Source organism: Nelusetta ayraudi, unplaced genomic scaffold (assembly GCF_046127955.1).
Source record: "Nelusetta ayraudi isolate G7.1 ecotype Tasmania unplaced genomic scaffold, CSIRO-AGI_Nayr_v1 ptg000011l, whole genome shotgun sequence".
NCBI classification, from domain to species: Eukaryota; Metazoa; Chordata; class Actinopteri; order Tetraodontiformes; family Monacanthidae; genus Nelusetta; species Nelusetta ayraudi.
The window spans coordinates 567,272-582,111 of NW_027466061.1; the positions used below are offsets into that span (position 1 = coordinate 567,272).

At 45.5% G+C, this 14,840-nt stretch overlaps 1 protein-coding gene across 5 annotated transcripts in view; it reads left to right on the forward strand.

The window, feature by feature from the left end:
* Positions 1-14,840, forward strand: part of sptbn2 (spectrin, beta, non-erythrocytic 2) — a 53,386-nt gene that overhangs the window by 5,806 nt on the left and 32,740 nt on the right. For 3 of the 5 annotated variants that reach the window (XM_076019848.1, XM_076019850.1, XM_076019852.1), the window contains exon 2: positions 5,050-5,237. In XM_076019848.1, coding sequence (XP_075875963.1) covers positions 5,081-5,237 — 157 coding nt within the window. In that variant the 5' untranslated portion in view covers positions 5,050-5,080. Of the gene's footprint in view, positions 1-5,049; positions 5,238-9,022; positions 9,854-14,840 lie in introns of those variants that run through there. The other 2 variants (XM_076019849.1, XM_076019851.1) reach the window with 2 other exon arrangements.

Below are 14,840 nucleotides of genomic sequence, written 5' to 3' on the forward strand. Positions count from 1 at the left end.
GAAGCAGGAGGAGGAGGAGTAGAATGAGGAGGAGATGGTAGGGGAGGAGTAAGGGAAGCAGGAGGAGGAGGAGGAGGAGATGGTAGGGGAGGAGTAAGGGAAGCAGGAGGAGGAGGAGTAGAATGAGGAGGAGATGGTAGGGGAGGAGTAAGGGAAGCAGGAGGAGGAGATGGTAGGGGAGGAGTAAGGGAAGCAGGAGGAGGAGGAGTAGAATGAGGAGGAGATGGTAGGGGAGGAGTAAGGGAAGCAGGAGGAGGAGGAGAATGAGGAGGAGATGGTAGGGGAGGAGTAAGGGAAGCAGGAGGAGGAGGAGATGGTAGGGGAGCAGTAAGGGAAGCAGGAGGAGGAGGAGATGCTAGGGGAAGGGGAAGGGAAGCAGGAGGAGGAGGAGGAGATGGTAGGGGAGGAGTAAGGGAAGCAGGAGGAGGAGGAGGAGATGGTAGGGGAGGAGTAAGGGAAGCAGGAGGAGGAGGAGGAGATGGTAGGGGAGGAGTAAGGGAAGCAGCAGGAGGAGGAGGAGGAGATGGTAGGGGAGGAGTAAGGGAAGCAGCAGGAGGAGGAGGAGATGGTAGGGGAGGAGTAAGGGAAGCAGGAGGAGGAGGAGGAGGAGATGGTAGGGGAGGAGTAAGGGAAGCAGCAGGAGGAGGAGGACTGATGGAGAGTTTGCTCTCCAAGCTGATGTCACTCTGCTGAGGGCAGCGGCCTGGTGTGTGTCTGCCCCCGGTGGTTCAAACTGGAGGTTCAGCCTTCAGGCGTTCCTCTGTGTCCCACTTTAGTTCCTGATGTTCACACAAAGCCTTCTCCCTCCGAGCAAGACTGAATGTCCTAGTTTAGGGTTGAGGAACACTGGCAGTGCTGGTCTGCGGGAAGAACACCTGGACCAGGCGCCGTTGGCTCACGCACTGTTTTTGCGTGAGCCGGATTATTTTTCATCCAACTCCAAATGGAGAGACGCTTTGAAAGTCCAGTGTGCCAGATTGAGCAGCGTCCAGTGGTGAACAAGCACGATGGAAGAGCTCCTTGTGTTTGCTTCTTTCCTTGTCCCCCCCTCCCCGCCCCACCGATGCCAAATCTCCCCCTTAATTCAAAAACAAAATCACACAAAACATCCAAACAGCCTGACGCACTCTTTGTATACACACACACACACACACACACACACACACACACACACACACACACACGCTTGTTGTGAGCTCGTGAAAAGTCAACACTGATTTGTTTTCTCGGCCTTGTGTAACTTTCCTTCCCACCAAATGCCTTTAAGTGTGTTGCACAGAGTTGTTACATTATTGTTGGTTGTATGTGTATGTGTATGTGTGTCATGTGTTTCATTGCGTTATAGTTTTTTTTGTTAGTTTGTTTTTGCTCCATTGTGTAAACTGCATTGATTTTCAAAGGGATATTGATTTCTGTGGATATGTGGCATGTGTCGCTTTTGTGTGTTCTGGATCAGGCCACTGGGGGATTCTTGTCATGAAATCTTTGTGTGTGTGTGTGTGTGTGCGTGCGCGCGCGGGTGTGTCTCACATCTGTCAGACACTCTGCCTTGTGTCTGCGTCTTTGTCTGGTTTGAGCTCTATTGTGGGGTAAAACAAAAACCAAACATCCAACGACTTTGGAAGATTTTCTGTTGGTTAAACAGTGGAATGAAGAAGGCTGCTGCTGCTGCTGCTGCTGCTGCTGCTGCTGCTGCTGCTGCTGCTGCTGCCGCTGCTCTGATTTAGATGCTGCGACGCACCACTCAGGTGATTGGAGTACAGGCTTTAAACAGATGCACTGTGCACGTGCTGTCATGTGGTGATACATTATAACAGAGTGGAGTTGTTGCACATCTACATGTAAGTGCGAGTTAAACTCTGCGTGTGTGTCTGGGGGTTGTGGTTGGTTTTCTCTTGCCTGTGTGTGTTTGCGGCACACTGTGTGCGTGTGCGTGGGAGAATGAACACGGGTTGTGTGGTAGTAGGTCAGGAGGATTGTGTGTCTGATCCATTGAGGAGCGATTAGTGACAACACTGAGCCGGCCCTTCTTCCCAGCTCTGTGTGTGTGTGTGTGTGTGTGTGTGTGTGTGTGTGTGTGTGTGTGTGCGCGCGCGCGTGCGTGCGTGCGTGCGTGCGTGCGTGCGTGTGGACGAGGGGGTTGCCCTCCATTAGCCACTACCAGACTATTTGTGAGCTCACTGGCCCCGCCCCCCTTTCCACCTTAGCTCCCCCCACCCTGGTCTCCATCTTCCCCTGCCAGACAGCCAGACAGACAGCCAGACAGACACAGACAGTGGTGGGCTGCTGCCTCCAGGCCTTAACCTGGATCCTGTGTCCCCCTTGTCGTGGCTCTTTGCCTTCCCGCTCTGACATTTCTGGAAGTGGAAGCTGTGTTTTTTAATCCGAGCACCGCTCGGCTCTTTCTGCAGCGCTGCAGATGCACAAGCATGCACACGTGCATGCAAACAACTGTTTTACACACAAGTAGTGGGGTGCCAGCAGCGAGTGAGGAGAGGGGTGGGGGGTGTTTAGAAGGAGACCTTCTTTTTGCCTCCCTCTCTAATCCCTGCATTTAGTTTCTATTCCCAGCGACTTCTTAATCTGCCTCTAATAGGATTTGCCCAGCTTTTGTTTTATTTATTTTTTTAATGGCTCGAATTTGCGTGACTTAACAGCACTGAGGTGTGTTTTTTTTTCTGAGGGGGGGATGGGATGGTGCAGCAGTCATTGGTGACCTGCTGTAACACAAACAAAGGCCATCGGCGACGCCTGTGTTTTAAAGTGTAGGGAAACAAAAATATAGGCAGTAACTTTATTGCAGTGAATGAATTGTCTGTGTACTCTACATTTACCATTAATGTTAAATGAATGATGGTCATTTTCTGTTTAAACCTCAGTATGCTGCAAAATTAGCAAAAAACAAACAAACAAACAAACATAAAAACTAAATTTTAAGTCACTTGAACTAAATGAACGTCATCAGACTGAGGGAGTGACTCAAGCTGCTCATTCAGTGTCTCTCCTTTTATTGTCACCTGACAAATAAGTTCAAATGAAGAGGATGGGCGGGTGCCCTAACTGACTGCTGGACCAAGGGCAAATCAGCCCCTGCCTACAGGATGTGGCTGATTTGCTCTTTGCATCATGAAGCATGACGTGCATGACCCGGAAATGCTGGACAGGGCTGACGATCAGGATCATTGCTATTGTGTTTGATCGGCAATATTGGCAGCGCTGGGCAGACACGGGATTAAACACACTGCATAGTCAATTGAACGTTCTAAATTGTCCGTAGGTGTGCATGTGAGTGTGAATGGTTGTTTGTCTCTATGTGGCCCTGCGATGAACTGGCGACTTGTCCAGGGTGTCACCCTGCCTTCACCCTATGACAGCTGGGATAGGCTCCAGCAGACCCCCGTGACCCTGATCTCAGGAAGAAGCGGGTATAGAAAATGAATGAAAAAAGGATGAATGAATGATGTGTCTCAGTCAGACAGTAGTTGCCTCCTGGTTCGTACAGATACAACAGCTGTGAGTGGAGCTCCTCCTCCTGAGGGTTTTTCAGACATAATGGGGAACTTGGTGTTGGACAAGAAAACTTGAAAAACCACAAAACATCCATCAGCTCCTTGCGCACAGTGCAGTTGTTGCCCCTCATTGTTTTGTTTTTTTGGTTTTCTTTGAAATTGTGCAATACACATTAGCCCTGGCTGCATGGTGTGCAGTATTTCCGAGCCTACGCACTGATTTTTTTGGTCTGTGGTTGTACTGACTTGGCATGACAGGGCCACTCATTTATTTATTAATTTATTACTTATTTATTTATTTTTATCAGACCTTGAGGGAGTCGAACAGAAAGCGATTGCATCGCCTCATTAATGCGCCGCGTTGCTTCGCTGGCCTACTTAAACCATCTCTAGAGTCCCACCTCATTTGTTGCCTGGAATGGCTTTCATCCATCCTCGACTCAGCTCGCACTGCTGTACTACAACCCCGGCTCGCACCGTGCCGGGACTGAGGGGAGAGGAATTTAGTAACAAGTAAAATGTGAATCAGTCTCGGCGCAGAAAAACCAAGGGGGCTGGAATGAGGAGGAATTCCTTGTTAACGCCCTCCACCCCCCAACCCTCCTTTTCCCTCTTGTTGGTTGTTGGCGTGGGCATTAATCAGCCACAGCTCCTAGACACAACAAAAGATAAACCGACAGGTATTAGCAAACCGAAGACCCAACGTTGTCAATTAATCTGCTCAGTGCTCTTAGACCAATGGCCCCCAGATATTTAATGGCTCTGTCGGCGGAGTTTTAATCTCCATCTAGATTCCCCAATAGACACTAGTGCACCATATTAAGGCCAGAGTCCGTCTGGTTCACCACTGGGGTTTTTGCTTTTTGTTCAGGCAAAAGGGACTAAAATGAGTGGGAAATGAAATGCTGTTGATACTACGAGGGCCCCCCATGCACCGGTCTGTGGACTGCAGTCAGTCAGTGGGTTGCTCCTCTTTTTTCTTTTTTATTGCTGTTTGTATCATGAGTTTTTGGTTAAATTGCTTCACGGCGCAGACAAGTAGGACGTATCTGCAGTACCACTGAAGTAGCCCGCATGTTTTATTACTGCTTGGTGGGCGTGCGTGGAGTACATGGTTTTAATCCTTGTGGTGTATCAGCTTTCAAACATCGCCGTGCAAACATAATTTCCCCTCTGTGGTACAGGAAATACTTAGTGGGTTAAGTATGTGTAGATATGTGTATGTGTGCGTGTGTGGGTTTGTGTCATTAATACTCTGCATGTCTGCATGCGGTTAAGATTTGGTTGTTGGTCAGGCAATCCAGCAGCTTTTCACAGCTTTTCCTCTCACCACACGCTCGCAGTTCAAGTGCATTGATAGCTTTTATATGCACATTATGATTGAAAACACTGCCCTTGCTTTTAAAATGTCACTTCATAATATATATTGCAAGACACCATTTTGCCGCTGATTCAAAAAAAAAGGAAAAAATATTTTCCACAACAAGTCTCACTAGGTATTCTCTCTCTCTCTGTCTGTCTGTCTGACTGTGAACTGCAGGTTGAATGTGTTTTCCTCCAGCCTGGACACCATGAGCACCATCTCGCCAACAGACTTCGACAGCCTGGAGATCCAGCAGCAGTACAATGACATCAACAACCGCTGGGACCTGGCCGCAGAGCAGGACTGGGACAACGAGAACAGCTCGGCGCGGCTCTTTGAGCGCTCGCGCATCAAGGCCCTTGCAGGTACGCGAGTAACACTGTGCAAGAACACCATGCTGTGATGCACACAGTCACCCGCACTCCCTTTAACAATGCAATAGTCTCGGCTAACAAATGGCCAAAGTCAAATATTGAATTTGGGAGTGTGAACACATCGGAGCGGAGCGGAGAGAATGTCAAAGGTACCACAGCGTCCACAAGATGGTGCTAATCCGTGAGGGTTAGAGGTTAGAGGCGATTTACCAGCAAAACACAAACTACTCAAGCCAAACAATTTCAGACTTTCTGTCTTCAGCTTAATGATTATGAACCATCATATAAGATTTATGACAGTTTTTTCCCACTGACGCACACATAGTGTTTTTAGTTCAGCTATGATAGAAGTCTGGCTGTTTGCTGTTTTTGCAGAATATAATGGAATCTGCTGAAAACAGTAATGCCAGGGCTACCTCATCATTATGATTTCTACAAGAGGACAAATTCATCAAGACACAATCAAAAGCAAGACCTTCCATTCCATTCCACACACACACATCACCTCATCGCGTCACAGAGCGAGGAACAAAACTTTTCTCGCTCGTCCCCAAAAGGGCAATTTTGTCTTTGTAGGGCAGGACAGAAATACCTCTGAAAGGAGGACAAAGAACAGCCAGGCGGCCGTACAGTCCGTTCACCAGAGAGCAATAAGCAGTGATGGAGCGAGGCGGCGAGAGGGCCGCAGTGCTCCGAGTTGTCAGCGTAGCTCCGCTGGAGCACTTGGAGGATCACAGCGCTGAAAAGAACAGTCCGACTTTTCTTTTTGGAAAAAAGTATTGGACAATCGTGCTTTAACACTAGACTAGCGGTCAGCTGACCAAAAGAATGTGATGTAGAGCTGTTGTCCCTAATCACAATCCCAATCTGTTTGTTTTGTATATTATATGTACGTAAATTAATCTTTACTTCAGTGTCATTTTTTTCCAAAATCAAATTTTACGTAGACAAAAAACGGTCGTCAAAACATTAAAAAAAAAGGATATTGCAGTTTCATTGAGAACCCACCAGAGGGGAGCAACAGGCAGGCAGCAGGCAGGCAGGTATAGGCACACACACGCGCACACAAGACATGCACACAGCTAAAACATAATGCCTGAATGTAGAAGAGTTCATTAATGTGAATGTAGAACTTCAACCCTCTACATTAAGTTGACCTGGACGACTGAGAAGCGTCTAAGCTATGCTAAGCTAAGCTATGCTAGGCTAAGATAAGGCGGCCTTTAGCGTACAAAGGCAACATGTACTTGGCGGCAGCCGCAGGAAACACTCTGGGTGTCGCCTGCGTCCTGGCCTCTCCTCTGCATTTAGACTCAGTCGTCTGTATTTGGCCGTCTTGTAATTACGGGGGTGTGTGTGAAGACCCTCCCATGCCAAATACCAGTGTTACCGTCTCCATCTTGACAAGTGCAGGCTTGACGTGCACATTCTTTTGACAAGCTGGAGCGGCGAGCCTCCCGCACCCCCCCGCCCCCCACCCCACTCCACCCCCGCCAGCCACCCCAGGCCCACCCCACCCATGTGCACCACCTTCCATCCACCTTTGACAAATTCAAGCCCAAAATGTCAAGACGCTCCCTCCCGTCACCTGAGCTCACCTTTGCTTCCCCCTGCCTCTCGTTGTCTGTCTGGAAAAAAAAAAAGGGGGGGGGGGGTGGAGGTGCCAAATCTTGTACTTTTCCTGTTTGACACCCGACGTCCTCCCAGTTTGAAATGACTGTAACCAGTCAACACATGAACGCCACCTAAATGAGTCAAGTAGGTTTCCCCTTGAAATCACACTGCATTTGAATTCCCAATTTTACAAAAATTGACCCTTTCTAGCCTACTAATGAAAATATAGTCTCTTGATTTATTTATACCTGGGCCTGTTTAGATGCACACAAAGCTGATATCCTGGGAGGAAAATAGCTTTACTTTCCTTTTAAAGCACTCTCACTCCACAATGGAAAGTTTTTTTTTAGTTTTTTTTTTAGAGCAATTAAGTGAAATTTGGTCATTTTTAGGCACAGCAAACATTACCTGACTGTTAACTCGTGCGCCGCGGCGCAGTGGTTGAAAAACACTGCTGTAGAGGAAGGTCACTGTTATGAATGAATTCTGACTAAACAGTCAACCTGTCCTGTCCCCTTCCTACCGCTACACCGACTCACTCACGGTCTCCCTTCCCCCCCTGTTTTATACAATGTATGGCATGATACATCATTCTTTTGTTGTCTTTTTTTTTTTTTTTTACTTGGTGCTAAAATGCAGGAGTTGCTCCCTCCTGTATGAAACCATTTTTTCCCACATTTGTTGTATTGGATTCCGGGAGCATCTGTTAAACGTCTCAAACACACTGTACCGCTTAGCTGATGATGGTATAAGACGGACATGCGTTGCAGACAAAAAGAGAAAGAAAATGCATCCCATCTGTTTCATATCGAGTGGGATTGCAATGTTTTACATGAACCCAGTGAACTCTGGAATCGGCGTCGCCTCGGATTTTAAAATTTTGCTCTGAATTTATCTCTTCATATGTACATAATACAATCTCTCCTTGACAGGCGGAAGTGTGTTGGGGGGTTTGGATCTCATTAGTTCAGTCCTCCTCCATAAACACCCTGTCACAGAGGGGCCTGGGGCATTTAGTTACCATAATGAGTCTCATCCAGATGCTCCCTGCTCATCAGGACTTGTGAAGATAAAACAAAATGAAAAAAAAGGAAAAATGCAACCGGACCTTCGTAAAACCGCCCCCCCGACCAGACCTGCTTGTTAAAAAAAGAAGCAAATTTACTCCTCCTCGTGTTTACAGCCGTGTGTAATTTTTTTTGCACACACCGGCATTAGGCACATCTGTAACTATGATATAGTGTTGAGAGTGGGTAAAACTCCTGTTTAATTAGACATTCCAATTAAAAAAATAGACTTCTAGTTTTCTCTGAATACAGAGTTCCCTCTGACAGTAATAACGCTATGTTTAACACCGATGTAAAAAAAAAAAAAATACATATGTATATGTGGCTTTGTAATCAGTGTTCTGCTTTGCAACACTTACCATGAAAATCATGTGCACATAAAGTTGTTTGAGTATCTTAAGTTTGGGGCAAAAGGATGTAATTGCTGTTTCTGTGACATTACGGTGTTTGGTTGAGCCGGGGAGGAAAATAATTATTTAGGATCCTTAAAATCCCAACAAGCCCATCACCCCCCCACCCTCCCAGTGTTTGCAAACATTCATTTAATTTCACTGTGGAGATCTCTGATGGCCCTCTAGCAGTGTAATTCCACAGTGTGGGGGTGGAAGAGGTCCATCTCTGCTGTCTTGACTGTAGTGAAGTAAAGCAAGATAAAATGTCGTCGTCTCCCACATTCAGAAGTCTAAATGGGCCGAACCCACCTCTGACAAGTTAAAGCCGACCTTTTCTCAAAACCTGTGGAGGCAGGAAAGAGCTTGCAGCCGCCTTTACTTTTCTCGTTACAACTTCCTTCCTGTCATCATAACACACAAACGGCGAGAAAAAAGGAGAACAAATGCTGCCATAGAAATTCATTAAAAAAGAGATAAAGTTTCCCCCTTTATTGCAGGCCGTGATAATGAAAACGAAGCAGTCCCCATGACAGTGGGAATACCTTTTTGGTCTAAGCCACGCCCCCCCGGTGCTCCACGGAATTAAGGTGGAGTCAAATAATCCGCCTCAAGCCTCAAGCGAGCGAGACACAGTAATGGTTTAGTCCACCTCCGCTCCTCTTCCTCCTCCTCCTCCTCCTCCTCCTCCTCCCTCTGCTCTGCCCCTCAGCCACACTCTCAGAGCAGTCTCTGTGCTCCTCCCTTCAAACACACCTTATGCAAATGACGCAATTTTTTTCAGGAGGCACAGCAGGCTTTGTTTACACAGCTATCCGACCGCAGCCGGCTAGCCTGCTCTGCTGCACTCGCTCTCAGCAAAGGCACAGCCTGGCAGTTTGGAGGGAAGGAGCAGTCAGGCAGGCGGCCGTTCTTCCTCAGCAGAACCACGAGAGAGGGCAACGAAGACTTTTCACTTGACTCAATGAGAGCACAGCCACAGCACTGGCAAACATTACTTTTTTTTCAGGGGAGGAGGTGAAACGAGAAACCGCTCTTTTCCTCCGTTAGGCTTGCAAATATTTTGCGAAGGGGGGGGGGAGAAAAAGTCCCCTTCCAGCACAGTCATAGCTGCGCTTTCATTGAAGGTAGGGGACTCACACGGTGAGTGAAGAGCTCATCAAACTGCTGCGGCTTTTTTGTTTTTTCAAACTGCTCCCGTGTCCTTTGACATCATCGAGGAATCCCAAGATACCAGAGAGATTGCAGACACTTTTTATTTTTTGCGGAACCTTCCCCTCTCCCCCTGAAGGATTTGATACTTTCTTCTTTCAAGTGTAAGTGGTTGCCTCCACTCTGCTATGCAGCAGAACAGCCACTCATTTTCTAGCAAAGAGGAACACTGATAATAATAATAATAAGAAGAAGAAGAAGAGATTGGGGAAGATGTCCATGGACTGGGACCACAGGGACCGGGAGCCCTGCTTGTCCCCGGCAGCATTTGTTAATCAGGTGCAGTACTCCAACATCTTGGAAGGACGCTTCAAACAGTTGCAAGGTAAGAGGAGTCCACCCCCCCGCCACCACCTTAACTTGACTGACGCCTTGCTTCACTTGGTGGTTGGCAGGGAAATTGCTCTCAGTGCCAATTTGTACTTAAGCAAGCTGAGCAAGTTTATAAGAATAGACGATTAGCTCTTTGTTTTCACTGGAAGACGGCCAAATTGTTTAAAGGCAACTGATGCGGAGCAAGTGTCAATATTTAAAGTTATCGATTAAAAAAAGTGTGTGTGAGAGAGAGAACGAGCGAGAGCATGTGTCTGTGTGTGTGTGTGTGTGTGTGTGTGTGTGTGTGTGTGTGTGTGTGTGTGTGTGTGTGTTGCAACAGGAACTGGCAGGCTCCTCTCTTGAGTCTCTTAGTTACGGCTCTCCGGCGACGCTCACTGGGTTGTAATTTGGACTCTGAGCAGCTCAACATTTTAAACAGTGAGGCGTCGTGCAGCCCTTCTTCCTTCCTTCCTCCTTGGTGCGCCGTAGTAAAAGCATGGCGTCAGCTCAGCTCCAAAGCAGGCTGCAGTCTGGCACCTGATCACTCGGCCACCTGTCCCCCTTCTTTCTTATCTTATTAGAACGTGTGTCTCTTGTCTTGGGCTCTAAAGCCTGTCAGGTTGTTCAGGTTCCTGCACACAGAATTCACACGGGTCTGCCAGAGTAAAGTTACTTATGAGAACTTTTATGATTTTGCCACGATTGATGTCCGTGTCTGCTAGTTTAACCTCACAGTTCACTGTTGACACAGTTTCCACTAGATTTTTGACACCACAGCATGAAAGGTTGGTTGCAGTTGCCCAGCGTGCGTCTGCTATGCTTCATGAGTCTGGAGTATCAATTAGTGGTTTTGCGAGAACACGGGTGTTTGGCTGGGGTGGCCCCTCCCAACCTGCTGCATTCGAAGCACGACCTCTGCGTGTCTGGCATTTCTACAGAAGCTACCATGATGTGTGAAATTATTACAACACTTTCAATGACACTAAGCAAAAGCCCGATAAAAGCTCCTGCATTGTGTTACGCCATGTGCGAAAACTGCGAGAAATGTCTTGACTGATACACATGACAGCCCCACAGCACCCGTTAAGCAAGAGTTAAGATCCAAAGGTAGATTTTATCTCTGCGCTCACAGAATGTACATTTCAAACATTGTCAGACTCGACCTTATTCAGACCAAGGTTAGTGTCCTAACATATCAACACGACAAAACTGATGGGGGAAATTTAAAAATAGGAATCATAGAAACTTGCTATGTTGCAACAGTATCGTTGGAGGTCAGAGGCCACTTACCAAATTTTGCTTACCTTGTTTATTCACACTTCCCTATAGTAGAGTCATATTGAGTTCATAGATAAAAAGTCATTTCTATTGAGCTTTATAATTATAAGGTTGACTTTTTCTGATGACTGTTGGCCCTCATACTCACGGGTTTGCTGTAAATATGTTCGCACGCGCACTTACTCCGAGTCATAAATGCATATTGGCAACAGCCACTCGTATTTCCAGTCTGACTACCCTGGAGGCTCATTCCTCGTGTCACTCCCTCCTTCCTCTTGTGCAGTGGATGATGTCTGGTGTGATGATGAAGTCCCAACACGTGATCTTGGTGTCACTAAACCACCATTTAAATCAGAACAACCCTTAAATTGGTTTTGGTTCATGTTTTGGTCCAGACAAACAAATTTAATCTCCCTATATTTGGTTTAATTAATTTCTGAGCCTTTCCTGTATTCTCAAGGTACCTTTTCAACATTATGTTGATTAAAAAAAAAAAGAAAAAGAAAAAGGAGATCCGCCTAGCATGATTTTCTGGTCCCATGCTAGTCATGAAACCACTGAGCACATATCTGACGCTGTGGTAATTGATATCTCTCCGTTGAAGAATAAGCTGGGTAACTAAATAACTATGTCTAAGGGAGACAGGTTTAATGAAACACTGGGCCACATGGCTAAGTCAGACAAAATAGCTTTTTGCCCTGGAGTGTTAAGCCATAGCTTTACTCTCAGTCCACACTGATGTGAAACCTTCAAGGCTTTACGCATCTTTATTTAACCTACACATTTTGCTCCCTCACAACGTGTTGTCGAGGAATTATGCTTGTTGCCCCTATTTTTCATTTTTAATCCAGATAAATAGCATTTACATGTCACATCATTGAAGTGCAAACATTTCAGATGTCTGTTTTCAAAACTTCACAGCTTTCCATCTTTGTTCTGTAGCCAGTTTCAGCAGCATGTCATGATTTAATTTAAAAATGTGTTCACACCTCAAGGTCTCCAAATCACGCTAACAAAAGCCCAAAGGTTAAAGAGCGTTTCAGATTAAGATGTTTGCATAATCATTTATTTGCACGCTGGTTGCATCAGTGCACCACTGCTCGTTGGACCTGTCAGTTTCTAACAAAATTGAACACATAAGATTGTCTAAAGATTCATATTATGCTGAGTACAGCGCGAAAAGTGGAAATATTTGAGTTGGATTTCAAGTTTAGTGCTTGGAATTGAAATATTGTAACATGATATTTTCCAGCATTTGCTGAGCTGCTGACTTTAGCCTGCAGCTGTAAATGCATCTCACTTTTGCTCACCTTCAGCACAGCACTTCCTGTTTCTTGGGCGCGCTCAAAATGCCTGTGCTATTTGTACAGTCTTGCCAATATTGACAGTTTCCTCTTTTGAAAGAGTAATAACCAAGTGCCGTTTTAGAGACATTACGGCAATTAGTGTCCTATTGACATTTCTCACCCTTTCCCGCGCACAGATGTTATGGCTGTTGCAGGAGGGTTGCAGCTGCCCGGACTGTTATGGGATTATTGGCCTCGGTCGGTCTTTTCCCTTCTTACTTTCTCTTCCCGTTATCACCCACAAACGCAGATGGCGTGGAGGTATATGACCTGGAGTACACACTCGGTGTCTGCGTGGCATTCCAGAGGGCCAAACAGCCCCGTTTCTCTCATGTGAAAAGCCTTGAAAGCGAAGACACATTTTAGAGAGCAAACGTGTCAGAGCTGGGCAACATGGAATCGTTTTCTTTTCATGAAACCTCAAACTGTAAAGTGTAAAAATAACTTGTGCCACATGTGCAAGGCGTGGGGGTGGGAGGTGTTTCACCGCAGCTTTATACTCTAAGGGCTGTTCCCTTTGCACAGGAAGAGGAGTGTCACAGCATGAACATGTGCATCTGCACTGTATGTGCTGTCTTGCTAACATGCACACACGCTGTGTACTGCTGCTCATCGACTCTTTTGCAGAGGTGGCGTTAACAACCTGCAGGATGTTACTGGCACTTTTAACTGATTTTACTTAGGTTTTAGATACTTGAGTATATAGAACGGTTAATTGAGCCCATTGAGGAATTTGTTGACTTTTGCAGAATACTTTGAGAAGCATCTCCAGAAACTCTCATTCTAATTAAAGTTACAATCAAGTGATGCCGTAGGAAATATTGAGCTCTGACAAATTTTTTTTCTGTTTTGTTTTGTTGTTGTTTTGTGATGTGGGTTTTAACACTGTCACACCCGCGTTTTTTTTTTTTTTTCTTCTATATCAGGGCTGAGCAAACTGTTTGACTGGTGAGCCACAATGGGTTCTAAAATTTGTCAGAGGTGCTGGACCAGCAGGAGCAGATGAATAAAGTGTTTTGGTGAGCCACCTCATCAGAGAAAAAGTATATGATGGAATATGTAAAAAACATGTGCTTTACTGTCAATTGAGGGAAATGAACAAAAGCATTGGAACAAACTATCTGTCTTTGAAGCCCCACGGTATTTAGCTCTTTATTGAAATGACCTTGAAAACAGTACTCTGGATTCAAAAGCTCAACGGGCCACATTTGGCACCTAGACCGTAGTTTGCCCATGCCTGTTCTAGATTATTCAAATAGAGTTGAGATGAGACATAGTTATGACTTATGAATTAGCCTTAAAACACATTTAAGTAGTTTACTTCATTGCATATGTGTAAATGCCAACTGAAGAACACTGCTTCACTGAATTTGTGCAAACTTATAGTGCAATGTGATACATTGCATTCATCATCTGATTAGTGATCTAAATTGGCAGAAAAATAAAGTGTAGTTGTATATATTTCATCATATTGTTCACAACTCTTCAGCTCAGTCAGAGATAAAAGCAGGGCTGGCGCCTGCTGATGAGCTTTCTCCGTACCCTTTGGCACAATACCATAATCTTGTCTGTTTGCTAATGTCGAAGAGAAGGTCATTAAAGCAGATTAAAGTAGAGCAACTGGTGGAAGTAGTTCACTCATTCCATCTGAGGACAGGCTGACCAGAGACACTCGTTACACAGGCCCAGGGTGGGAACAAACAAACAAACAAACAAACAAACAGGATGTCTTAAGAGTTTATGGCGTCAAGGTCATTTGAGCCCAGCAGAAATGGAATTGATCAGGAAGGAAGGCACGACCTTGGCGGTACATAAAACAAGACCAAAGTGGGAGAGCCACTTACTGATGATTACTACCTTGTTATGGGGACACAACTGTTGCTTTCTCTAAAGTGTCTGGAGAAATGATTTGTGGAACTTAAAATTACAATTTAGGAATTAAATGGTATAAAAATACAAATATTAGGACCTTGCAACATAATAAGTCAAATAAGTAAATTCATGTCCACTCTGTTGAAGTAACTAAATAAAAAAGTGAGCAATGCGTCTTTGTGTGAAATCCTGGCATACTCTTAAAGTTCATTATATTTGAAAAGTGCAAAATTTACTAGTGAATGATTAAAGAGAGATTGATCAAGAAGACATGCCGAGCATGATGGCACATGTACAAAATAAATCTGACAAACACTGTTCGGCCCTCTTTTTGGCTGAAGGACGCAACCTTGCGCTCTACCAAGGTTCTACCACAGTCCATTTGCAAACTGCGTGGCTCAGGCAATGAGTCAAAGCCTGTTTGTGTTGCCTTTTTTTCTTTCCTATTTCAATAGCAAAATGTGTGGGCGTATTTGCAGATTTAAATATTTACTGAACACA